Source organism: Trachemys scripta, chromosome 3 (assembly GCF_013100865.1).
Source record: "Trachemys scripta elegans isolate TJP31775 chromosome 3, CAS_Tse_1.0, whole genome shotgun sequence".
Taxonomy (NCBI): domain Eukaryota; kingdom Metazoa; phylum Chordata; order Testudines; family Emydidae; genus Trachemys; species Trachemys scripta.
In genome coordinates, this window is record NC_048300.1 from 130,273,561 (window position 1) to 130,299,540 (window position 25,980).

The 25,980-nt window shown below is 43.6% G+C and overlaps 2 protein-coding genes across 9 annotated transcripts in view; one reads left to right on the forward strand and one right to left on the reverse strand.

Annotated features, from left to right (window-relative positions):
- Positions 1-759: 759 nt before the first annotated feature.
- TSTD3 (thiosulfate sulfurtransferase like domain containing 3) lies at positions 760-10,565 on the reverse strand. The gene is made up of 4 exons (XM_034765993.1): positions 10,328-10,565; positions 7,886-8,056; positions 7,527-7,686; positions 760-3,035 (listed from the first exon to the last, which is right to left on the reverse strand). The coding sequence occupies exons 1-4, from the start codon at positions 10,425-10,427 to the stop codon at positions 2,969-2,971; spliced, it is 498 nt and encodes a 165-aa protein (XP_034621884.1). The 5' UTR covers positions 10,428-10,565; the 3' UTR covers positions 760-2,968.
- Positions 10,566-10,578: 13 nt separating this feature from the next.
- Positions 10,579-25,980, forward strand: part of USP45 (ubiquitin specific peptidase 45) — a 96,948-nt gene continuing 81,546 nt past the window's right edge. For 6 of the 8 annotated variants that reach the window (XR_004645177.1, XM_034765983.1, XM_034765986.1 and 3 more), the window contains exon 1: positions 24,343-24,446. The gene's annotated coding sequence lies outside the window, so the exon portion shown is untranslated. Of the gene's footprint in view, positions 10,673-22,586; positions 22,659-24,342; positions 24,447-25,980 lie in introns of those variants that run through there. The other 2 variants (XM_034765985.1, XM_034765984.1) reach the window with 2 other exon arrangements.

Sequence of the window (25,980 nt, forward strand, 5' to 3'; positions counted from 1 at the left end):
CTTCTACTGGACTCTCATTCAATGAAGTGCAACCAAAATGTGGTTTTGTATGCAATCAATGAGGCGACTTGCACTTATAAAACATTTAATACAAATTAAAACCTGCTTTATAGTAAGAAGACAGGCATTTTAGCCTTATATTAAATTAGTTTTGTTGGTAAAGACACTTGGTCTTTCTACTCCTGGAAATTGGCTTGTTGGTTTTATCCCTTGAAACTTAAACAGTGTATTGTTTGTAACGTGGATATGATGAGTAGGAATAAATCAATGTAAAGGACAATGATTGTGCGTAGTTCTTAACAATGATTATTTCTCAGTAGTAGCTGTACTAGCAAAATAAGTATTTTACACAATCTACAGTTTTAATACAATGTTTTAGACTAGAAAGTTAACCATTTGTTTTCAAAACTTCTTGCTTCTGCATGTAAATATGTTTTCATGATTGTAGTGGTGAAAGTATTTTTTCCATGTAGTTCTAAAGAGTTCACTGATTGCATTAGACAAGTATAACTTCTCTGGTCCTCAGAGCTAAAATGCCATTACACTGGTGCAGCAGAAACAAGAAAATGGTGACCAGAGAATCCCCACCTGAAGGTAATATTGGGGGGCAGGAGGAGAAACAGTTTAACAGGTTATAGACCTAAAATAGTTCTGACTTAAGATACTGTAGACTGACCTCCAAAAAGAACTGCGCGCGCGCACACACACACACCCCCAGCATAAACAGAAAGCCTTCCTAAGGTGAAATACACACGCTGGTTTCTGGTACCCTTTAGTAGGATGTCTACACCTTTTAATTAGATTTTTTTAAAGTACTTGTCCCTCCTCATTTGTACAACATTTAAGATACACATAAAAACACCCCAATTGTCCCTCTAAAGTAAATCTGTTAACACCCTTAATAAAAACCTGCAAAAGAGAGAACTTTTAAGTGTGCCCTTTTCACCAACAAATCAAGGTTCTGTCAAAACAACTTGGGAGGAGAGATGGAATAGTTCGATTGTTGGAAAGTGCCCTTCCAAAGCACCCTCTTGCTTTAAAAGGAGGGGATGGCTAGCTTAGTGCTTCTGTGAGTCCCACCTTTGGGGGTTGCACATAAAGAGGTGGTCTATCAGATAGTCAAGCAGTATGCCAAAGAAGGGTAAGGGTATGTCTTCACTACCCCCCAGATTGGCAGGTAGTGATCGATTCAGTGGAGAATCAATTTCTCGTCTAGTCTAGGCGTGCTAAATTGACCCCCCAAGTGCTCTCCCGTCAACTCCTGTACTTCAGCGCTGTGAGACGCGCAAGCAGCGTCAATGGGGGAGCGGCAGCAGTCAATTCACCGCAGTGAAGAAATCACGGTGAGTCGATTTAAGTACATCGACTTCAGCTATGTTATTCACATAGCCCTGGTCTATGCAACTTCAGCTAAGTCAAAACTCCAACTCTACAGGTAAGCTATTTGTACAGATTAGAGGACATGTGTAGTTCACTTATCATATGAAGTGCTGCTAAATCATGTTTCAATAACTTGCAAATGGACTTAAGCAGTGGTTCTCAACATTTCCCTATACAGTAACCCCTCTATTCCTATTTAGCAAGAATCTATCCTGGTAGTTCTCCCCTCCCTCATTTAGCAATATACAATAAATAGGTGTATACCCCACACTGAACCCATGGTTCAATAGTTGTTGCCCCATTAGAGAGCATTACAGTTGTCTAGTCAGGCACAAGTAACCAGGAAGACCCATATCTAAAAGAAAAATCCACATTTCTTCCCATATGCACATGGAAAGTTATGGGGCAAAGCGGCTCACTGAGTAGCTTGTGATCTAACCTGCAACAAATTGCAAATTTTAGCACAATAGAATTTCAGTTTTATAAGCTACAAGTTATACAAGCCATTTTTCCTGATGGGGAAAGTGTTACATAATGAAAATGTCAGAGCAACAAGTAGACATCCCTTCATATTCTGATTCCTTCAATGCATTGGAAGTCACTTTGCAGTAGTATGAAGGACAAGAAAATAATGCAGTGCATCATACTACAACTTGTGCACCATACCTATTATAACTTCATAATGTTCAATTTTATGAACTCAATGCCAAATTAGTTTAGAAAATAGGGATTCTACTGTAATACAATAGCAAATGTACTTTATTTGAGCAGGGTTGCTAATAACTGTTGATTTATGTTTCTCGCTGTAGATCTAGTCAGTGTCTAACTCTGTTGGGCTCTGAAGAATCCTAACCTAAATCAATCACATCTATTCTATCAAGTCATACGCCTAAATTCTTATTTCACATTAGGCTCATAAGGGAGGTATATGAATTGTCTGTAGTTTTCTGTCCAAAACTCTACATTTGCTTTTAAAGAAATGTTACTAAACTTCTGTAGTCAGGCATAGCTTCTGTAGCCAGACTCATTACATTTTGCAGTCAAATTTGAGAGTGTCACCTTTTGTGTTTGCAGGATCTGTTCCTCCCTTCTTATTTGCCCTCCTGACAAGACAGACAGGTTAAGAACAGCTGCTATACTCAGAGTAAATTAGTACTTATCTGCAAAGTATCATTCCAACCCAATTAAAATAACTGTGCCAAGAGGAATATATAACAAAATTACTTATATATAGTCTGTTACGCCTCACCATAAGTTTAATCATGATCCCCTGTTGTATATATCATATTGGTACAGTATGTTCAGTTTTTACAATGAAGTCCGTAGCTTTAAGTTTTCTTCATGGAGTAGTTCCACAGTAATTTTAACATATGACCAAAGGAGAATGAACAGTCTACTCATGTAATCTTCAACTCTCAATCAATTTAAATTCAGAATAACCAGCTACATTTAACAGTGTGTATTAACTTTACATATATAAACAATCATTCCCCTTCACACTACATTCTCAATCTTATTTCATACAAGATATTACTAGGCTTGTGTAAATTTCAGGACACTGTAACAAGGCATATTCCAAAATTCATCATCATTGTTTTTTCTCTGGTGGTTCATACTTTGCCCACTCCTCCAAGCCACCAGCATAGTGCTGAACTCTGAAAGTATACAGAAGATTGTCAGTGTTAGAGAGATACTACTGCTGGTAATCTTGTGGAAAAAAGATTAAAGCCTAGTTGCTTTTTTTTTTTTTTTTTTTTAAATATAAAAACTAGTTTCTCAGAGACACTGCGTAATAGTAGCAGTGTTCACTATTGCAAAACAATGTAATTGCTCCTGGTTTCACAGAGCAAAATGCAAGTATTTTGCAGTAGTTTTTATGGCTTACTGTCACTTAGTGATCCTCTTTCAATTAGAGAAAATGAACAACATGGATTAAATATCAAGCAAGTGGTGGCATATGTCAATGCACATTACATTCAGAGGGGAAAAAAATGTAAGCACTGGCCATGTTTAAATAAAGTTTGAACAAGTAGTTGTGTTATAGGAGTAGATTCACTTTACTTTGGGAGATTTAAGTGGTATCAATTTAGTACTTAATATTTCATCTGTCCTGACCTCACTTTCAGAGACCAGATTCATAGAAGGTTATTTAGTCCAACCCCCACTGCTCAAAGCAGAACCAATCCCCAGACAGATTTTTGCCCCAGATCCCTAAATGGCCCCCTCAAGGAGTGAACTCACAACCCTGGGTTTAGCAGGCCAATGCTCAAACCACTGAGCTATACATTCTCTAAGGAGATGTTTATAAACATCTTGAATGCCTTGGTAATAGAGCGCTAACATTTCAAACCATTACAGAGAAGACCATTTTGGCATAACATTTGCACTAGTTTAAGAGAGTTGGAATTTTTGTTTTAAATCCACCACTTACGTTTTCCATACATACTTGTTTGATAGGTTAGCTCAGGGGTCAGCAACCTTTCAGAAGTGCTGTGCTGAGTCTTCATTTATTCACTCTGATTTAAGGTTTTGGGTGCCAGTAATACATTTTAACGTTTTTAGAAGGTCTCTTTCTATAATATATAACTAAACTATTGTTGTATGTAAAGTAAATAAGGTTTTTAAAAAGGTGTTTAAAAAAGGTTTAAGGTGTTTAATAAGCTTCATTTAAAATTAAATTCAAATGCAGAGCCCCTGGACCGGTAGCCAGGACCCGGGCAGTGTGAGTGCCACTGAAAAAAAAATCAGCTCGCGTGCCGCCTTCGGCGCATGTGCCATAGGTTGCCTACCCCTGGGTTAGCTAATGAAAAACCTGTTATGTTTGCAATATGGATTTCAGATTGTTAAGGAGATTCCCTATATTAACGTAGATGAGGGAGAGAAGGTTCACTATCTGACTGGTCTCCAACACCTTCCCAGATGCTATACTATCGAGAACAGTGGTTCTCAAAGCCGGTCTGCCGCTTGTTCAGGGAAAGCCGCTGGCGGGCCAGGCCGGTTTGTTTACCTGTCGCGTCTGCGGATTCAGCCGATCGCGGCTCCCACTGGCCACGGTTCATCGCTCCAGGCCAATGGGGGCTGCGGGAAGAGTGGCCAGCACATCCCTTGGCCCACACCGCTTCCCACAGCCCCCATTGGCCTGGAGTGGCGAACTGCAGCCACGGCACGTAAACAAACCGGCCCAGCCCACCAGGGGCTTTCCCTGAACAAGCGGTGGACCGGCTTTGAGAACAACTGATCTAGAAGATACCATAAAGGGGCAGGTAGGTGGGTAGTGGAGCATTTAGGGCCAGAATGACAGTTTAAAAAGAACTGTGTGCTGACATTAACTAAGGAGGTTTTTTCAATCTACAAAGTAACCAAATTTAAAAAGGAAAAAATACAAGAGCCTTCTCTGTGAAGCAATATGAAAACAGATGTTGAAACTCCACTGGGGGCGGGGGAAGAGAAACACACACAAACAAATGTGGGGTCGTAGATGGTTTAGTATGGTTCTTCTCAGAAGAGTAGAGTACAAGATTGGAATTGTGGGATTCCATTTTGGTATGAACTATTTCCATTTCAATATTTGCTCAGTTTACAAGAACAAAGACTGCCAGCAGTCCAAACTCAGCCTAGGGCCTGAAAGTCAGATTGATGGCTAGATAAGAGGAACCTGAGTAATAAGAATTCTGCAGTTAAGTGCTGCTTTCATCTTACACCTGTGCAATCATGTTATGCTGTTAATTACCATATACCTGAGCAATCTAGCAAAGGATTATATAATTGAGGGCATGATTTGAAGACAAAGCATTGCACAGATGGCTGACTTGCAATTGCAGTGCCAATAGTTTTGTTGATATAACAAGAGAATTCAGTTCAGTCTCCCAGAGCTGTTCTAGTTTTGAAGAGCTGACAGCAGCGGGAAAAGTCTTGTTACTGATTGACCAGAGATATGCTCCCAGAATCTATTCGGAGACATCTGCAAAGTACCATTTTCATATAGCCCATCTTTAATTTAAAGGAGAAAAGCTACAATTTAGGTACTAGTTATTCTATTTGTTTTCACCTGTACCCTGAAGATGATAACGTCCATACTAGGTCAGACCTATGGTCCATCTAGCCCAATATCTGGTCTCTGACAGTGGCTAGTGCCAAATACTTCTGGCAGTTGGAGGTGTAGGGGACACCTTGAGTATGGGATTGCATCCCACCAAATTCTCTGCAGTGAAAAAAATCGCTGAAAAGAATTAATTTAGCTTCTCTGCAACAGCTTTGTCTTCCTTAGGTGCTCCTTTAGCACTTTGATCATCCTTTGGCACATCCTTCTTCTGATGTACTTAATTTTTCTTACTCTTAGTTTTTGTATCTTTTGCAAGTTGATCTTCCAGTTTCCTTCTTGGCCTATCTAATTATACCAGTGTTTCTCAAACTGGGGTCGTCGCTTGTGTAGGGAAAAGCCCATCGGGCCGGGCCGGTTTGTTTACCTGCCCCATCCACAGGTCCGGCCGATTGCGGCTCCCATTGACTGCGGTTTGCTGCTCCTGGCCAATGGGAGCTGCTGGAAGCGGCGCGGGCCGAGGGACATACTGGCCACCGCTTCCAGCGGCTCCCATTTGCCAGCAGTGGCAAACTGCGGCCAGTGGGAGCCATGATCATCCGGACCTGCGGATGGGGCAGGTAAACAAACCGGCCCGGCCTGCCAGGGGCTTTCCTTACACAGGCGGCGGCGATCCCACTTTGAGAAACATTGAATTATACTTTTACACTTGATTTGCCAGAGTTTATGCTCCTTTCTATTTTCCTCACTAGGATCTGACTTCCAATTTTTAGAAGATGACTTTTTGCCTGTAATTTCTGTTTACACTGCTGTTTAGCTTATGTTTGTTCCTTTACTGTTTGTTTTCGATTTGGGGTATACATTTAGTTTGAGCCTATATTATGGTGTTTTTAAAATTAGACTCCGTACAGTTTTCAGACATTTCACCCTTGTGACTGTTCCTCGTAATTTCTGTTTAACTAGATTCCTCATTTTTGTGTAATTCCCCCTTTTGAAGTTAAATGCTACTGGAGTAGGTTTCTTTGGTATTTGCCCCCCCTACAAGGACGTTAAGTTCAATTACATTATGCTCACTATTACCAAACGGTCCAGCTATATTTCCCTCCTGGACCAGAGGCTGTGCTCCCACTTAGGACTAAATAAAACAAACGTGGGCAAACTACGGCCTGCCGGACTATCCTGCCTGGCCCCTGAGCTCCCGGCCGGGGAGCTTAGTTCCCGGCCGCTGTCCCCCTTCCCCCGCAGCCACACCACCGCGCGGGCCACACTCTGACCCGCCACTCCCACTAGGCAGCGTGGGGAGCACAGCTAGCCCTGGCCGGGCGTCGTGGCTGCAAGCTCCTGCTGCTGGTAAGGGGTTAGGTAAGGAAGCGGGAGGTTCTGGGGGGCACTTAGGGAGGAGGGGGCGGAGTTCTGGGGGGGGCGGTCAGGGGATGGGGAAAAAGGGAGAGTTGGGAGTGGGAGTCCCAGGGGCCTCTCAGGGGGCAGGATGTGGATAGGGGTTGGGAGGGCAGTCAGGGGACAGGGAGGGTTGTATAAGGGGGTGGAATCCTGGGGGGGCAGTTAGGGGCGGGGGGGTCCCAGGAGAGCTGTCAGGGGGCAGGGGTGTGGACAGGGAAATCGAGGCAGTCAGGGGACAGGGGGATTTGGATAGGGGGTGGTCAGGGGATAAGGAGCAGGGGGGGGTTGGATAGGTTGGGGGGCTCTGAGGGGGGGCAGTCAGTCAGGGGGCAGGGGCCAGGCTGTTTGGGGAGGCACAGCCTTCCCTACTCGGCCCTCCATACAGTTGCGCAACCCTGATGTGGCCCTCGGGCCAAAAAGTTTGCCCACCCCTGAAATAAAAGATTGCTTCTTGGAGCAGCTTGTCCTGGCACTCACAAGGGAAGAGGCAATCATTCATGGGTTCAAGAAGTTTTAATTTGCATTTCTTCCTGAGGTGATATGTACCCTATCAATAATAATAATAATGGGGGATTTCATCTGTTTTTGCAGCCTCTCTAATCTCTGAGCCCACCAGGGAAGGGGTCTACTTTTCAGAAAGTGACTTTTCCCCATTAATCCTGTTCTCCATACAGGAGCTTACCCAGCCAGCACCTCAATTGCTTACCTGCTGAAGCCCAAAGACATAGCAATATCCAATGCCTTCTTGCTTCGCACTCCTGCCATGCAGGAAAAGACTAGATGGTCGGATTTAGCAGGCATATCTTGATTGTACCGTTCTTTAAAGTCTTTTGGGTTCATCTGTAGAGCTTCCACAACCTCACCCACTGCAAGAATGGATGCAAAGCCTCTTTTATGTGTAATTAATGAAGGAGTTTTGTTGGTGAAGATTTACACTAGTTAGTTTCCCAGAAGAGTTTGCCATATGTATTACAACTTGTTTTGGTCAAGTCACTAGGGTTCACTTGCAAGTTTAGCCTTAAAGGTTTCTGATCTTGTTGCTATGCAGTGATACATATAACTTACATGGTATGTTGACGGATCCAGGAATTTTTCCAAACTGTCCAATTTCCCACTTCTCTCGAACATCAATAAGAGTTGTTTGGGATTTTAGCAAGCCTTTGAGTTCTTTATAGGAAAGACTACAATCAGCAGCAGTGTCAAGATTACGAAAGATCACATTTACCGTTCTCAGACCTGGGAAAAGAAAAAGGACTGTTATCCCACAAGAAGCAGGAGGGAAAAAAAAAAAAAATCAAAGAAATCTTGGAAAAGGTGGTTACCAGTAATCATGCTAAAAAAAATTAAGATGCTCCAATCTGGGGGAATTTCCCACTGAAAATTCACTAAATGGCAAGTTTACAGATGTTAAGGTGAGCCTGAGTTATTCCACTGTCACCATGGTTATCCTAGTGCCTCCCAAAATTAGAAATAAAGTGTATATACGTTTCTCTCTCTTCCCAAGAGTCAGGAAGGACTGGGCTGTTAATTCTGAGGAGGTTCTAAAGTGGATTTTAAAAGGCATTGTAAGATGGCTCAATCAAAGAAGTGGGAATTGCTTCCTAGCTTTGATCAATACTGACAATGAAATTGTTTCTTTTTGCAACTTGAGAATTATGAGGGAAACCTACTATCAACACAGGTGCAGGCCTTAACCACAGAAATGTAGGCTGTATTTTCCAGGGATTTGGAGTGGAGCCTGGAGCTGGAGCAGTTCCGGAGCTGCAGGTTTTTGCCTGGAGCTGGAGCACAGCTCCAAAGCCCTGATATTTTCTACTAGTATTTATATTAAGGATTGTGCCTGTCCCTCAGGTTCATTTGTATTTTAATAAAACTCTTAGCAGGAAAGGGTTAAATACACTCTTCAGCACTATAACATGGATTTTTATTTAAAATGTATTTTAAATCCTTGGTTTCCTACTGGCTGGTCACAGACCCATTCCACTTACAGTCATTTTTATTGCTAACATCAGGTTAATAAAAACAGAAATCTTCTTTAAAAAGCAATTTGATGTATAAGAAAAAGGCCTAAAAAGACACTTATTTTGGTTGTGTGTGTTTGTTTTATTTTTGCTGGAAGACATCTTGAAGGTATGATGCATATTGACTGGGAGTGTTAATAACTGAAGGAACAAATTTTCTGAAATTAACACTTTGGATAAAGGACTGATACCTTAAAAAATCTGAGTCTAAGTATTTTGGCATTGCTGCGCTCAGCATTCCAACACCTAACTGATTTAGGAGCCTGTGTCATTTCAAAAGCAGTTTAATCACTTAGGAGCCAAAATCCCATTGACAGTCAATTGGACTGAGTTCAGCAACACCTAAACACCTTTAAAAAAAAAAAAAAAAAAAAAAAAATCTGGGCCATAGTCATTTTAAATTAGAAAATTTTATGTGAATACTTCAACAGTGATTAAGAGTCACTTTCCTTTTTAATTGCTAAAATTCTCTTGACTTTCCAGATACCACTTGTCTACCTTTACAGTCATCCTAGAGCCAGGGTAACCAATTATTTTGTGTCAAGGTCCAAGTTTCTTGAACCTAGAATAGTCAAGGTCCAGATTCTAGAAAGAGAGAGAGGAAAAAACAAAACAAACAATAATAAAATAAAAAGATTTGAGTCCATTCAAAAGCATCTGATGGTCTTGATTTGGCTCATGGTCTGCCTATTCACTACCTCTGTGCTATAGTCTTCAGGCCTTGTGTGCCTGATTATAGAAAGCCAACACACTTCTTAGACCTTCCTTAGTGATTACAGATAAGGGAATGTCCATAACTCTGAGCAAACATTATGGCTGTTCTATCAAAATTTTACAACTGAACATTGACTTAATACAGCTTTGGAATTTTATTATGCCAAAGAAAAATGCTGCTTTTAAACCATCTTAATTTAAATGAAACAAGGACAGAAACAGTTTCCTTATCTTGTCAAAAGAAATTTTAAGTAGTTTACATTTAACATAGTACTGTATTTGCCTTTTTTTGTCTCTGTTGCTGCCTGATCACATACTTCCGGTTCCAAATGAGATGTGTGGTTGATCAGTCAGTTCATAACTTCTACCGTATCACCACACCCACCATGGATCTCTAACGTCCTGGAATCTAAGGCTACAACTACACTGCAAACAAAATCTATGAACTTGTAATACCAGAGTCAGGGGCGGGGCAGCAGCTTCAGCAGATGCTACTGAGTAACCTCACTTCGCATGAGCCTGCTCAGTCCCAGCCGTGCCATATTTTTTAACATCACACCGCCGCTTCCAGACACACGCCCCCCAGGCCCAGCACTGCGCTAAGCACGCGCAGCAATGCGCTAAGACTGGAGCCTCGCCTGCCGCACACCATGGCCTCGGCTTCCTGCCGGTGCAGTTTGTGCTGATACACCGGCGCTCCTCCAAAAACATTCTCCGACCTAAGCCCGGCACTCTTCCCAGCGGGACAGCCGGCTGCACGGCGCCTACTCACCGGGCTGTAGCGGGCGGCGGCCGCTGGTCCAGCCCCCGGCCGCCCGCGGGACACCAAGCAGAACCCGGCCTGCGCAGCTCAACCCGCGGTAGCCCCACATGACCGGGCCCCAAGCAGCAGCGTCTGCGTGCGTCTCTGTTTGCCCTGGGGGCCACCCCACTAGGCAGCGCACAGCAGGCGGAGCTCGCTCCTGCCTGGCCCGCTGAGCCAGGCCCTTTGAAGGGCCTGCGCGCGCAACAGCTGGGCTGCGTCCCATTCAGGGCGTGAGGCGGGGTGATGGAGCCTGCACAGTGTGGGCTCGTAGCCGGGGTGTCCCGTGCAATGGACAAGTGGAGGCCCGCGCAAGTATTTGATTTTTCTATTTTAAACCAAAAAAAAACTTTGTTGTGGAGTCCCAACGTTTGAAAATTAATGTGGAATTTAACAGACTTAAGCTAACAAGTGCAAGCTTTTGTGTTTACCCTTCAGCTAGCGCAGGGAGCAAAGGTTGCTCCAAACTTGGGACTCCCACATGGCAAGGGTAGTGCTACCAGCTGAGGCTACAGGCTGGTGATTCAGCCGGTAGCATTATGGGCACCGCTCCCATCTAGCAATCTTACAAACCATGTCTCTTCAAAGAACAGAAAAGCCTTTGGTGTACAGGTTGAGAAACTCACATTAGACGTTGATCAGCGGCGGTTTTTCTGTCAAGCAATTGGGTGTATGATTTTTAAAAGTGTGTTTCTATACATATATAAGATAATGTGGATTACTGAAAAGATGAGTATTTTATAATGCTTTTGAAAAGACTCTTGCAGCCAGCCTAGTGGCATATGGTGGCTGTACATTTCCACATGGAAGACCTGTCACTGGTGCAAACCAGTCATGTCATATAATAAACTGTTTTCCAACCTTCAGCGTAAAAGAGGAGGTAGCATAATTTATAGGTGCAAGTAGGGACTAGGAGTCGAGAAACTAGGCCCTCGACCCTACAGTGATCAATGCATTGGCCCAAGGGATCTCCAAAGGTTCAAAAGCCATGAGTCAACCCCCCCCCCATTCATGAAATTGGCTTAAAATAGTGAAGTTTTTTAAAATAATAGTTTTTCACCTGTCTTATTATTTTTTATCCTTTGGGGGAAGCTGCTCACAATCAGTTTGTGTGTGATCCTCACATAGGGTGACCAGACAGCAAGTGTGAAAAATCAGCACAGGGGTCGGGGGTAATAGGAGCCTATATAAGAAAAAGACCCAAATATCAGGACTGTCCCTATAAAATCGGGACATCTTGTCACCCTATCCTCACAGGGTCAAAATTCAACCTTAAATGTCCACACAAAAATGCAAGCCTCTCCCTTGACTACAGACCTTATAAATACATGTACCAAAATAATAGCTCTGGTCAAGTGAAAAATTTCTAAAAATCTCATTATCATGCTATCTAGATGCCTGTATGCTTATTCAGAAGTACATCAATTTTCTCAAGGAAAATGTACACAGCTTCCCTCCCTAAAAGACTAAAACAACTTATTTAAGACAACTCAAATTTAAGTCACCAGTGCTACAATCAAATCTGCACAAATCTGATTCCAAGACTGAGGGGAAAAAGAGCAATTTCCTTGAGCATGCAGCCACAGCCATTTTGGGTATGTCTACACTGCAGCTGGGAGAGTGCCTCCCGAGTTCCAGCCCAGGTAGACAGACTCTCACTAGTTCAGCTTGAGCTAGTGCTTTAAAAATAACACTATGGAACATGTTGCAACATGGGCAGTAGCTCACGCTAGCTATCTGAGCTCAGACCCTGGGAATGAGGCAGGTTTGGACACAGGTGACTAGCCTGAGCCACCACCCATGCTGCTATGTCCACCTTGCTATTTTTAGCATGCTAGCTCAAGCAGGGCTAGTGCATGTCTGTCTACCTGGGCTGGGTGGCTCACTCCCAGATGCAGTGTAGATACACCCTTTGGCACTCAGTGCTTAAGGAAGCTTACTGGAAAATGAGTTAAGCTCTGATCCCAAAAACACTTATATGAATGCTTAACATGACTATTGTAAATAGTTCTACTGAAATCAATGGGACTACTCATGGTAGTAAAGTCAAGCACATGCATAAGCGTTTGCAGGTTTCAGGCCTTACTTAGTGCAGTAAAGGTGGTAACACTTGGGCCTGGTCTATACTACCCGCCTGAATCGGCGGGTAGAAATCGACCTCTCGGGGATCGATTTATCGCGTCCCGTCGGGACGCGACAATCGATCCCCGAATCGGCGCTCTAACTCCACCAGCGGAGGTGGTAGTAAGCGCCGCCGACAAAAAGCGGCAGAAGTCGATTTTGCCGCCGTCCTCACAACGGGGTAAGTCGGCTGTAATACGTCGAATTCAGCTACGCTATTCACGTAGCTGAATTTGCGTATCTTAAATCGACTCCCCGCTGTAGTGTAGATGTACCCTCAGACTCGCTCTGACCTCCAGCAGAAGTGAAATCCACTGCTCAAGATTGTCCACTGAGGACATCCTGACCTTGCCAATTTGAACATGGACACTCTCATTCACTCTGTACCTATCAAATACATCTGCTGGAATTGGGCATGGAGTGAGAGGTCCCTTTGTAGTAGATAAGAGCCTGGACATTGAAATGGCCCCATTACCGACTATGCAGTCAGATATAGATTTTTTTAATGTAATATTTTCACATTAAACTGTCCCACCTAACTCATGGGCAGCTTTGATTTGAATTAACTGCAGTCTCCAGGTTGTCAATACACTAACACAATAGCACCTGTGTCTTTATAGCCCTATTCCAGACTTCCGTGGAAAGTAAATATGTATGTATTTGCACTTCAGTCATTTGTAAACTAGAATATCAACAACTCTGGATCTGGCTGCTGTCCTTATAGAAGTATGGCAGATCTTGTTCCATGTGAATGTATCATTTTTCAATTAATTTCTTACTAAGAATTAATTTCCACAGCAGTTTGACAGGCTTTGCTTTAAATTGTAAAGTCATATTTACAAATGAAAACAGATTTAAATGAAAAAGAAAAAAAAAATGAAGAAATGGTGGCAGGGACTTGTTACTTGTGATGATGAAATCCAAAATTATTATTCATTATTTGTTGAGAATTGACACAACTCTCAACACTCTACAGAAAAATGGAGAAGACCCTGTTTCAGCTCCCAGGAGCTTATTATCTAAAGCAGGAGTGGCCAACCTGAGCCTAAGAAGGAGCCAGAATTTACCAATGTATATTGCCAAAGAGCCACCGTAATATGTCAGCAGCCCCCCATCAGCTCCCCCCCCCCAGTCCCAACCCCCCCAACCCACCGGCAGCCCCACCAATCAGTGTCTCCCTCTCCTGCCCTGCACCTCCCGATCAGCTGTTTTGTGGCATGCAGGAGGCTGGGGGGAGGGGAAGGGGAGAGGAGTGAGGGCACGGCAGGCTCAGGGGAGGGGGCGGGAAGAGGTGGAGTGGGGGCAGGGCCTGTGACAGAGCCAGGGGTTCAGCAGCGAGCACCCCCTGGCACATTGGAAAGTTGGCACCTGTAGCTCCAGCCCCGGAGTCGGTGCCTATACAAGGAGCAGCATATTAACTTCTGAAGAGCCACATGTGGCTCCGGAACCACAGGTTGGCCACCCCTGATCTAAAGGAACTATCAGTAAAGAGCAATTCAGGCACAAAGGATCAGTTGAACAGAAGATTCAATCACACAACTGTGCAGTAGTGATTTTAAAAGTAGATAAATAAAAGCAATTCTTTAGATGGTGGGTTGGCTCTGGTAGGCCTCGCAGCAATTTTGAAGTTGGATGAAAAGGGAATGGATGCAAAGATGGCAGACCTGGATTTGTGGGGGTGGGAGTCATAGCATTTTAGACATAAAGGGCAAGATGGAAGAAGGCACAGAGAAGGATACAAAGTGAGCGGTTAGTCTGAGGTGAGAAGGAGCTGAGAATATAGATGAAGGCTAGAGGTGTAGAACCAAAGTGTCAGCTGCAAGATGAAGTGACAGCATCTGGTCAACACATTATCATTTGATTAGCATCAATTCTGTACCCTGACAGGAATGATCTTGAAGGCAACCACCTGCAAAGCTTACACAGTATACCTACCTTCTGAGATTATTATTTCTGTAATAATTTTTAATTAAATTGGGGTAAGAGGTCTTGCTACCTGTGGTTATCCTGGATATTTGTAGTGAGATCCCCCATTAGCAACTCACATTTTTCACTTCATATGAAAGCTTTTGCCCTCAAGTACATGTGTGTAATTCCCATTGGACTCATTTGGGTTACACAGACGTAATTAAGGAGAAAATTTGGCCCATAATGATCATTTTATGTAATTAAATAAAACATAATTTAGGTCCTTATCTTGCAATGCCTCCATCTGAACAGGTTTCATTGACTTAAAGAAGTGTTCTGTGCAAAAGACTTGCAGGATCAGGCCCTTTTAATTTTTCCATTATTTTTGGCTTCACAGCCCATTTCTCACTGAAAAAGGGTTTAAAGCAGGGGTAGGCAACCTATGGCACGCGTGCCGAAAGCGGCACACGAGCTGATTTTCAGTGGTACTCACACTGCCTGGGTCCTGGCCACTGGTCTGGGGGGCTCTGCATTTTAATTTAATTTTAAACGAAGCTTCTTAAACATTTTAAAAACCTTATTTAGTTTACATACAACAATAGTTTAGTTATATATTATAGACTTATAGAAAGAGACCTTCTAAAAACGTTAAAATGTATTACTGGCACGCGAAACCTTAAATTAGAGTGAATAAATGAAGACTCGGCACACCACTTCTGAAAGGTTGCAAACCCCTGGTTTAAGGCCCACCTTTTGTTTCAGCAAGTAGAGGATTAACTCCTGTCTTGGCTCTGACACAAGTGCACAATAAGTACTCCTGGGGGAATTCTGCATCAAAACATTTAAAATTATGCAACAAAAATTAAAAATTCTGTGGAGCCTGGGTGTGAATTTGGAGGGTTGTTGGGTATGGGTGGGAAAAGTAAGAAACAGGTTTTTTGGGGTGGAAGGGAGGGATTGTTAGGGAACTTCCCCCATGCAGACCCTGGCTGACCCCTAGCCTCTCCCATTCAGTCAGGCACATCTGCCCATGTCTCCATGTGTCTCTGCACCCCTATGTGTCCTTCACCCCCTATCCACGTGTCCTTCCACCCTCACTCAGACACCACCTCCCCCATTCCTATGTGGCCTTGCATCTCCTCCCTCATTCCCAAGTGTCTCTGTGCCCCACTCAGCCACCCCTGTACCTATGTGGCCCTGCACCCCTTCCCCCATCACCATGTGACCCTGCACCTCCCTCCTCCCTGTGGCCCTGTGCCTCCGTGCCTCCATGTCCATTCAGCTCCTGCCCCAGTCTGTCCTCCCCCACTAGTCCTTATGAACCACTGTCTGACCCCCCAGCAGTCCCACACTTTCTATCTCCCCATATTTCCTGTCTCCTGATCTGGCCCGACAGGGGCTGTGAAGAAGGCACTACTGTACAGGCTCTTTCTTTTCCCTAGCTGGCCAGAAGCTGCTGCTCTGGTCTATTGCCACAGCGCCTTCTGGAGGGCAAAAGGCAGAATTGCAGCAACTTTCCAGCAGAAGGTTTTTTTCTGCGCAAAAAATTAAAAGTATGCACAGCTAATTAATTCTGTGCAGTGGCACAGAATTCCCCCAGGAGTAAGTAGGGCTGGGGACTAGAAGTCCAAACAGACTCTCAGAAGGTACACAAAAAACTCAAATACTGGCCCCAGTTGAATTCAATGAGAGTTTTGCCATTTATTTCAATTGGGCCAGAATTTCACATGGCTAGGTAATTAGAGGTCAAGCTGGTGAAAGTACTTAGAGTGCCAAGGACAACATTCAGCGCTGGGTTGTATTCTAAACTAGTGAGGTTGTCTTGTTACGATTAACCATTTCGTTTTCTTATTGTACCTACTCCATTCTTAACTTCATAAAATGTATGAAGATGTATGAAATTGTCAGGAAGAGACTTTGCTGATTAAGGTCAACTTTCATTGAAGTCAATGGCAGTCTTAATTGACTTCAGAGAGTTAGATGGGGACCTAATAGTTCAATCTTGCAAACACTTGTTACTGGCATAGTGCTTACTATCATAAGAAGACCCATAGGGCTGTTAAGGGCTAGGTAGAACTCAATGAGTTTATAAATAGTAGCAGTCATTAGGCTGATAGTAATTATTTGCTGGATTAAATCATAAATCTTTTTTGCTTTGCAGCTGAATCAGTGGATTCACTATATCAGTTTCATGTATGTAGTATTACAGATTACACAACATACTCTTAACTCTACACTGACTATTCCATATTACCGTAACTATATAAAAATAAAATTAAAAAAAAATTAATGGCAATATCCTATCTCCTAGAACTGGAAGGGACCTTGAAAGCTCATCAAGTCCAGCCCCCTGCCTTCACTAGCAGGACCAAGTACTGATTTTGCCCCAGATCCCTAAGTGGCCCCCTCAAGGAGTGAGCTCACAACCCTGGGTTTAGGAGGCCAATGCTCAAACCACTGAGCTATCCCTTCTAATATATAGACTTACTGTTACAGCAAATACGTATATTTTGCAATCTTTAAAAAAAGGACATCACTGGCAAAGTAGGACTGCACTTTTAAAATAGATATGCCAAGTTTTAATTTTTATGGCACTGAGGTATCTGCACCAGAGTTAAGGTTGCATTACAGAGTTAAAATTTAACAGGACCTTTTAACTTTTAGTTTGTTTACAACAAACAAAAACTAAATGGTAAAAACCACAACACAGAATATAAACTTTGAATACTATTGAAATATTTCATGGTGGTTTGATTAAAAATTAATTGATTCAGAAAGAATGAGTTGAAAATTGCCCATTTTGGTGATTTTTAACTGGATTGTCTCACTTTGTAGCTCTTTTGCAAGAAATCTGAAGCATTCTGGAACCAGCCCATTGGCCACATTGGTGCCTCCTCAAATGCATGCTGATTTCTATAAGATCAGTTACAAATCAGTACTGTTTGTCTGTGAAGAATTTTATAACTTCTTGGCCATGATGGATAATGTGTGTGTGAAGGCAAACTTACCAAATTTTAGTTTGACAACAAATCTGCTGTATACAGTGTTGTTGAGCCATGCTGGTCTCAGGATACTAGAGAAACAAAGTAGGTAAGTTATTGGACCAACTTCTGTTGATTTGAGAGACAAGCTTTTGAGCTACACAGAGCTTGTCTTCAGAACAAATCTGGTGTGATATGAATGCTGCCAATCACTCCCTGGGGAGCTTAAAAAACATAGAAGAGACATTTTCTCTTATCACATAACCGTATAACCTAAGGGAAAGTTCCCTGAGCTGGGAAAACGGACTATGAATTAAAATCTCTCAAACCTCGGCAGAATTAAGGCAAATAAACTTCTCAAATGGATGGAATGTGCCAGACAGATGTGCTGATCTCTTGATATAAAAGCACTGAGCATATGTATTGTTTTGGGGTATCTGTTGGAGATGGAAGTCAAAGCATTATGGAGCATTGGAGTGTGTTAATATAAAAGTGGAAGAGAAGGCACAAGTTTTCCACCCTAATTTTTTATTTCCATACTTTTAAGGTTTTGGGTGGGATGGGATGTGTCCTGCAGTAATCGTAACTGTGACTAAACATAGTTTTGCTTGCTAATAGTAACTCTATATTCAGTTTCTTCTTTTCAATGTTAAAATGGCTTAAACCTAATACCATGTAGGGGGGAGGGATAGCTCAGTGGTATGAGCAGTGGCCTGTTAAACCCAGGGTTATGAGTTCAGCCCTCAAGGTGGCCACTTAGGGATCTGGGGCAAAAATCAGTACTTGGTCCTGCTAGTGAAGGTAGAGGGCTGCAGGGCCGGCTTTAGGCCGATTCAGCCGATTCGGCTGAATTGGGCCCCGCGCCAAGAGGGCCTCGCGCTGCAGCTGACCACCCCGCCCCCAGCTCACTTCCCCGGCCCCTCCTCCCCTCCCCTGAACGCCCCGCCCCCTCCCCTGCTTCGCGGGAAGTCTGAAAAGAAGCAGGGGCGGGCCAGCAGCACAAGGTAAGCTGGGGTGGTGGTGGGGGCGCGAGAAGGGCTGCGGGGAGGCGCGGCTCGTTCCTGCAGGCCCCAGCGGCTCTGGCCCGGCCCGGTCCCCGCGGCTCGGGTTGGCTCCAGCCTGGCCCGGTCCCCGCGGCGCGGCTCGGGTCTCTCTTCCCCCCCCCCCCCATACCCCCACGGCGCGGCTCAATTCCTGGGGGCGGGGCTTGCAGCAATCCCCGCCCCCAGGAATCGGACCCCGCTCTTGCTAAAGCCGGCCCTGGAGGGCTGGACTCAATGACCTTTCAGGGTCCCTTCCAGCTCTATGAGATAGCTATATATCAATAAAACAGAGCTTCCACCATCTCCATGGAGATTTTAAGTTCTGTATTTAGCATGAGTACAAAATATTACCATATTCTGATTTTATTTACACCTGTGTAAATCCCAATTAGTTTTTTAGTTCAGTGGGATTACACCAGCTTTGCACTGCTGCAACTGAGATCAGAATCTGGCCCATCAGCAGCAGTTGTTGAAAAAGCAGGGTTGCATTGTAGTTCTGTGACTAAAGTCTTGTATAATTTTAAACATGTAATTTACATAAACAGTAAGACTTCTAATCACAGTAAAGAAAAAGTAAATCATAATTTAATTGAATTTGCTTGAAACCAGAATTAAAGAGAAGTATACTACATCATTACATTTTTAAGCAATCTACAATTAGGTGAATAGGTTTTTCGTGAATACAGGGTAACTCCACCTCTGTCCCTTTTCCGGTCTCACAGAGTGCACCTCCTCCAGTGTCAGGCCTTGTGTCTTACTTCTCCTGAGGTAGAATTCTACTCTTGGACCAGACTCTGAGCTACAGTACACTACATATCAATGATGCTTACCAAGCAGTTCCAGTTGGGTTTGGACCCTGCAGTTCTTCTCTTCGCAGTTCTGAGGCCAGACAGCTGTCTTAAAACCAGAGTATTGTTTGCTTTAATAGTGGGAACAAAGCACTTAGAGAAAAAGGATTTTAGGACAGTCTACACACTTCTATTTTACCTAAAGTCCTACCATCTAGTAATGGTGACCTAGACAAGCCTAGTTTCTCCAGACACCCCTGACGGTCCTGTGTATCAGTCTAGTTACCCCAAAGAACTCCTCAACATCTACCCCTTCTTTGACAGGGTCTACCTTTTTAACCCTGCCACAGGTTTTGTTTTGTTTTTGTTCCTCTGGTTCCCAGACCTTTTCCAGTTCTCATCCACCCTTTTCCAGTCTCTCATCCACCCTTAAGTGTTTGCTGAGAAGTGGCTTATCCAGAGCCACTGTTTTCCTTCCTGCTTTTTTTTTCCTGATAACCCCCCATTAAACTAAACCAATGTATTCATACAGTAAACATTCCCATAATCTGGTCAATATACAATGTTCATAAATTATTACAGAGCAGTTTCACTTCTATCACAGTAATCACCATTACTGCCAGTAATGACAGGCACAATTTAGGATGCCTCCAGAAAATCATCTCTAAAAGTTTAGAACCATCTGTTTTTTTTTCTTTCTCATTGATGTAATTCTGTCACATGCTACTTATTAGAGACTGGGTTAACAAAGCACTCTACCTCCTACATTTAATATATATTTTACATCTAATTTTTCTTAATAGTGATTATTACTTATGGCTAAATAACAATGTTATCATACCTTTGTCTTTCTTCTACCAATCTCTCTTTCAGCTATCTAGGACTCCCACTTGTATCATATGAACTTAGTACCTGATCTTCCTATGATTGGATCTGCACAAAAGTCTTGTGCCTGCAGGAAGTCTCACTGGTTTCAATAGGGCTCTGTGTGGACACAAGGGTCCACCAACGCAGATCCAGTTATATGATTGGGGCATTCAATTGTAAGCTTTTTGGGGCAGGAAACATATATTTATTTCTGTAAGGTACCCAGCCAACTTTCTAGTTCTTTCTTTAGAGGGAGCTATACCACCCTCTTTATAGCCCACATGGAATAATTGTTAAGTATTATTATGTATTTGTAGTGTGGTAGTGCTCAGAAGCTGCAGCATCATTGTACAGAAACATACAACAAAAATATGGTCCTTGCTGTAAACTGCTACAGTGTTTGCTGTTATGGAGAGTTCTAATACCTGCTAACCCAGAAAAGTTCCATAACCCTGTTATTTTGAATGACCTGAAAATTAACAAGGAAAATCAAAATAGTTATACTGATAAATGACCATCACAGAATATTATCAAAGTCCCTTATTGCCAACTATGCACGAAATTGCAGAATTTTTCTGACTGGCCTTGATCCTGATCCTGCAAAATTAAACATGGTAAATCTTTACAAAGCTCTCAGGATCAAAATCTGTTAAAACTAATCCTACAAAAACTTGCACATGTGCTTAACTTTACACGTGTGAGTAGTGTATTAACCTTAATGAGACTACTTGTGTGGTTAAACACAAGCATAACAGATCTGTTACTCATTCTGTGTGGGATCTTGGGCAAATTTCACTTGACCTCCTATTCCCAGGAAATCTATTTGTAAAATTAGGTAAAAAGCAGGCTCTTACTGAAAATCAGGGGTGAAATCCTAGACTCACTGAAATCAACGGACATTTTTCACCCCAGATATCTGAGTTCAGCAGCCGAGGTAGGTGAATTACACACAAGATTTATCACTGCATATGTAGGACCATCAAGTTTATTTATGAAATTTGCGAACTCAACCACTGTCTTCAGTCTCAGGCGAGTCAGCATATACTGTACAGTTTTTGCTACATAATTAAGCAAAGGAAGCTTCCACAAATGTCTCAAATACTCCAAAAGCATCAAATACTTTAAATAGTAATTTTTAAAAAATCTGATAAATACAAAAGTAAATGTAACTTAGGAACCAAACCTAGCACTCAGAAAAGCTATCCCTGAAAATTTACAACTATATATGTAAGTGGGATTGTACTGGTGTAACTGAGGGCAGTATCTGGCTTCTGGCGGTTATCTCACAGTCAATATCTACTATTTATGTCTGAAGACTCTGTGCATTTTAATTTGATTGTATGTTCCTCAGGTAGAAATAATGTCATTTATGTGTCTACCACTTGTTGTGCTCTAATAATAATATTTTTAGTCTATTATCTGCCTTGTACACCTCTACCCCAATATAACATGACCCGATATAACATGAATTCGGATATAACGCGGTAAAGCAGGGCTGCACGCTCCGGTGGATCAAAGCAAGTTCGATATAACGCGGTTTCACCCATAACGTGGTAAGATTTTTTGGCTCCCGAGGACAGCGTTATATCGGGGTAGAGGTGTATTATAGGGATTCACTTTAAAGATAAGGCTGCCATTTGGAGTGGGGGAGGGAGTGGCAATCTAAACAATGTCTGTTTCAAACCAGTATTTCATACCTAAGGCCCAAATTCTCTTGTGGCAAGCCTTTATTCATGTGCTTAACTTTATGCATGTGAGTACTGGTGTGTAAAGTTAAGTGTGTGTGTAAATCTTTTTAGGACTGGGGCTTATATAACCAACATTTTCTATAATTACTTGTATTAAAGAAAAGATGATTTTGATGCATCTGTAGCTTCAAGATATTTCAGTATGTTTTTTGTAACCCATGATGTTGTTATTGGGGAATCCTAGTGTTGGATTATTGCTAAAATTACCGATCCTTTTAAATAATTTAATATAACTTTATGGGTGTTTGCCTTTTCCCCTCCATACATGGAGTTATGCATATAGAGGCATATTGTTTCTTTTCCATTCACAAAGGATGTATTTTGAGAAACGTATTGTTAACTTGTTCCTTATGAGAGTTTTCTTGCTCAAAACAAGGATAAAGCATTTCCCAGAAATGAAAAGTGTGACAAATTGAAACTGGCACATATAGCTGGTTCACTAGTTGCCCTTCTGCTAGCCTTTCCATATGGCATCCTTTTTGACAGACATTTGCAAATTTGTCTTTTAGAGGCAAGGAATAAAAATATAAAGATCGGTTGCAGTTTTCTGTGGTTTTGGCTTTAACATGATATGGATAAGAATAAAATATTTCTACAATTCCTTGTTAAAAATACCTTTAGTAAAATAACCCAAACAATGTACAATTCTATGCTGATAAAATTCAGACTTTAAAATAATAAAATATGAGAGCGTATTTATGATATGGAATGCATATGTGTATGAAAGATATTCTGACTGATTCATTTATTGTCTTCATTTTACAGATAACGACAGGACCATATATAAACAAAACACTGGCAGAAATAGGACTGATGGAACTAGCAGCTTTTCCAAAGGACTCAAGGTAGAGAGTCAGAGGAGATGAAGCCACAGCTAGTCTCCTCAGTGGGAGAGGGGAGCAGCCCTCCCCCCCATAACACTTAGCACTTACTGTTACCATTATTTAATATTTCTAATACAGTAGCACTTAAAGGCCTCAATCAGAATTAGGGCCAGGTTGTGCTAACCCTGTACAAACACATACAAAGACAAAAGCTTACAGTCTAAGCCCCAGATCCTGCAATTTGTTCCATTTAGGAGTCTTCATGAAGGCTTTGTCTACACTATTACTTTTGTCTGCAAAACTTTTGTTTGTGGGGGTGTGAAAAAACACACCCCTGACAGACAAGTTTCACTGACAAAAGTGCCAGTGTGGACAGCACTATGTCTGCTGGAAAGCATCTCCTGCTGACATAGCTACTGCCACTCACTGGGGGTAGTTTAATTATGCCGGTGGGAGACCTCTCTCCTGCTGGCATAATTAGGCTACACAGGAGACCTTACTGCGGCGCAGCTGTGCCGCTATACGGTCCGTAGTGTAGACATAGCCAAAGAGAACGACTTGCAAAATTGGGGCCTTACAATATCGTTCTTTCCCGGCCAAATTCAACACTGGCGTAAGCAGACTTCACCCTACTTCAAAAGAGTGGTCCTTTTAATACTAATGTGAAGTAGTTACTTATGTATTATCCCCATTTTCCAGAGGACGGACATAACTAAGACATGAGGCTAACTCTGGTGTAATGCCATTGACTTTAATTAATAGAGTTATGCCAGGGTTGACTTAGCACTTGTGGTAAGGAGGGTTTACCCAAGGACCCCCAGAAAGTCAGTGGTAAAAGCAGGATGAAAACTCAAGAGTTTTTAAGAAGAGTTGGTCTTGGGTTCTTGCAATACATGCAGGCACCCCTCTGCACAGCCAGGAAGGTTAAATGGAGGAGAACCAGGAGGAGTAGCAGTGCCTTGTGGAGACCCAGGCCAGGAGAAGTTCACAGGGAGCTGCAGCTGCTCTTTAGGGATTTGGGAGCAGAGAGATGCCTAAAAAAGTGCTCTTGCAGCAGCAGTGCTGCTTTGCTATGTGGTTCAGAAGTTCCCCTTGCAGCACCAGGGCTTCGGTGTGGTTCAGGGATAGGTTAATATGTGGCTTGGTCATTGCTGGAGATCGTGATTCAGGGATAGGTTAATATGTAGGGGTGGGGGAATTTTTTAATCCTTGTTCAGGAATAGGTTTATATGTGACTTGGTCTCATTTTGTGGGGAATTTTATTGATTTAGGGATAGGTTTATATGTGCGTTGATCTCATTGCATGGGGATTTTATCATGATTGAAGGATAGGTTTATACTGCCTTGGTCTCATTAAACAGAGGGATTTTATGATGACATGTTAATAATAGGTGGCTGAGTCTAATTGTATGGGGGGACTTTAGCGTGACTCCGGGATAGGTTTATATGTGGCTAAGTGTCATTGCACAGGGAGAGTTTATCTGGTTCAGGGATAGGTTTATATGTGACTGGGCCTCGCTGCCGCCTGGCTTGAGGAGGGGGGCCTGCACTCAGCTGTGCCCAGCCAGAAGAGCCCAAGGGCTCTTTGCCGCCGCTGCACTGGGCTTGCCCCTGGGCCGGCAGCAGCTCCCGGCTTCTCTCCCGTACTGCGGCGCAGGGGCCGGGGATCGGCCCGAGCCGGGGGGAGGGAAGATGGGTGTGAGCGGCGCGGCCGGGGGCGGGACGGGAAGGCGCGGCCCTGGCCGAGGCCCAGCTTCTTCCGCCGCTTTCTGCTGCCGTCGCCGCTGCCTGCGTGTCGGGGAGAAGCCCGTGAGTGAGGGGCCGCGGCCGGGCCACGCCGGGGGTAGCTGCGACCCGAGCGCGGCGCGGCGCCTGCGGGGGGGAAGCCACGAGAGGGAGGCGGTCGCCTCGGGGCCCGGCTCTCGGGCTGCGTTCTCCGGGCCGGGGCTCGCCCAGGCCGCTGCTCCTGCTGGCCCGCAGGCGTCATGGCCCCCTCCTGTCCCTACACACACTTGGGCTGGGGCCCAGGTGCTGGCTGCCTTCGGGGGCCCGCTCGACCCGCCCGGCTCCTGCCGCGCTAGAGCAATAGGGCGGGTTATTCAGCCCGTGGGGCCCGGGCCGGGGGCTGACCCAGGGGTGCCTTTTGTGGGCTGGGCACTTGGCCACAGTGGGTGCTTGGAGCCCATCAGACGTAGTTCATGGTATTTCACCTGAGCCGCCCTCAGATGGTGACTTGTCCGGCTACCAAACTGGGCTGGGTTTGTACCAGTGACATGGCTGTGCTGGAAACACTACAGCTGCACATTTGCACTGCAGCGCAGACATTCGGGCGTAGTTAATCCACCTCGCTGAGAGGTGGTAGTTAGGTGGGGAGACCGCTTCCCTCCACCTAGCGTTGTCTGCTCTGTCCTCTAGATCAGGGGTTCTCAAACTGGGGGTTGGGACCCCTCAGGGAGTCACAGGGTTCTTAGGGGGGGGGGGGGGGTTGCAAGCTGTCAGCCTCCACCCCGAGCCCTGCTTTGTCTCCAATATTTATAATGGTGTTAAATATATAAAAAGTGTTTTTAATTTATAAGGAGGGCTCACGCTCTGAGACTTTCTATGTGAAAGGGGTCACCAGTACAAAAGTTTGAGAACCACTGCTCTAGATCAGTACAGCTATGTCTCTCTCAAGGGTGTGGGTTTTTCACATGGCTCTGTGTCCCAAGGAGGGTCCCATCTTCAAAAATGTCAAATCCCAGGAATGAAGTTACAGGAAACTTTCTTCACATAAAGAAACCAAATTGGGTTTAAACTGCAGCAAGGGAGGTCTAGGTTGGACATTAGGAAAAAGTTCCTAACTGTCAGGGTGGTTAAACACTGGAATAAATTGCCTAGGGAGGTTGTGGAATCTCCATCTCTGGAGATATTTAAGAGTAGGTTAGATAAATGTCTATCAGGGATGGTCTAGACAGTATTTGGCCCTGCCATGCGGGCAGGGGACTGGACTCGATGACCTCTCGAGGTCCCTTCCAGTCCTAGAATCTATGAATCTATGCTTGTTATTTTTAACTGATCATTCTGCTGTTGTGTATTGTCTCATTGCCACACTGGCACTGGTAGGGTGGGGAGAAGGATGAAGAAGTAAGTTTCATGAAGTGAGAATTTGGACCCTTCCCAGTCCCCTGTGGAAAAAAAGTTACCTTAGATGTGTTTTAAGAAAGGCCCTATGAAACTCAGTTTCTTGTCTTAACACTTTTGATTTGTAATAATATTTGGAAGAGTGTAACTTTTGTGTGTTTGTGTTTTGTTTTTGTTTTTTCAAATTGTCTAAGATGATGTAATTGAGATTTGTTATTTAAGA

Coding starts and splice junctions, on each gene's coding strand:
- TSTD3 (XM_034765993.1), bottom strand. CDS start 10,427: ATGTGGGGCTACCGCGGGTTGAGCTGCGCAGGCCGGGTTCTGCTTGGT. Junction 8,057..10,327: donor CCGCCGCCCGCTACAGCCCG/GTGAGTAGGCGC, acceptor TTCTTTTCCCAG/GTCTGAGAACGGTAAATGTG. Junction 7,687..7,885: donor TGGATCCGTCAACATACCAT/GTAAGTTATATG, acceptor CCATTCTTGCAG/TGGGTGAGGTTGTGGAAGCT.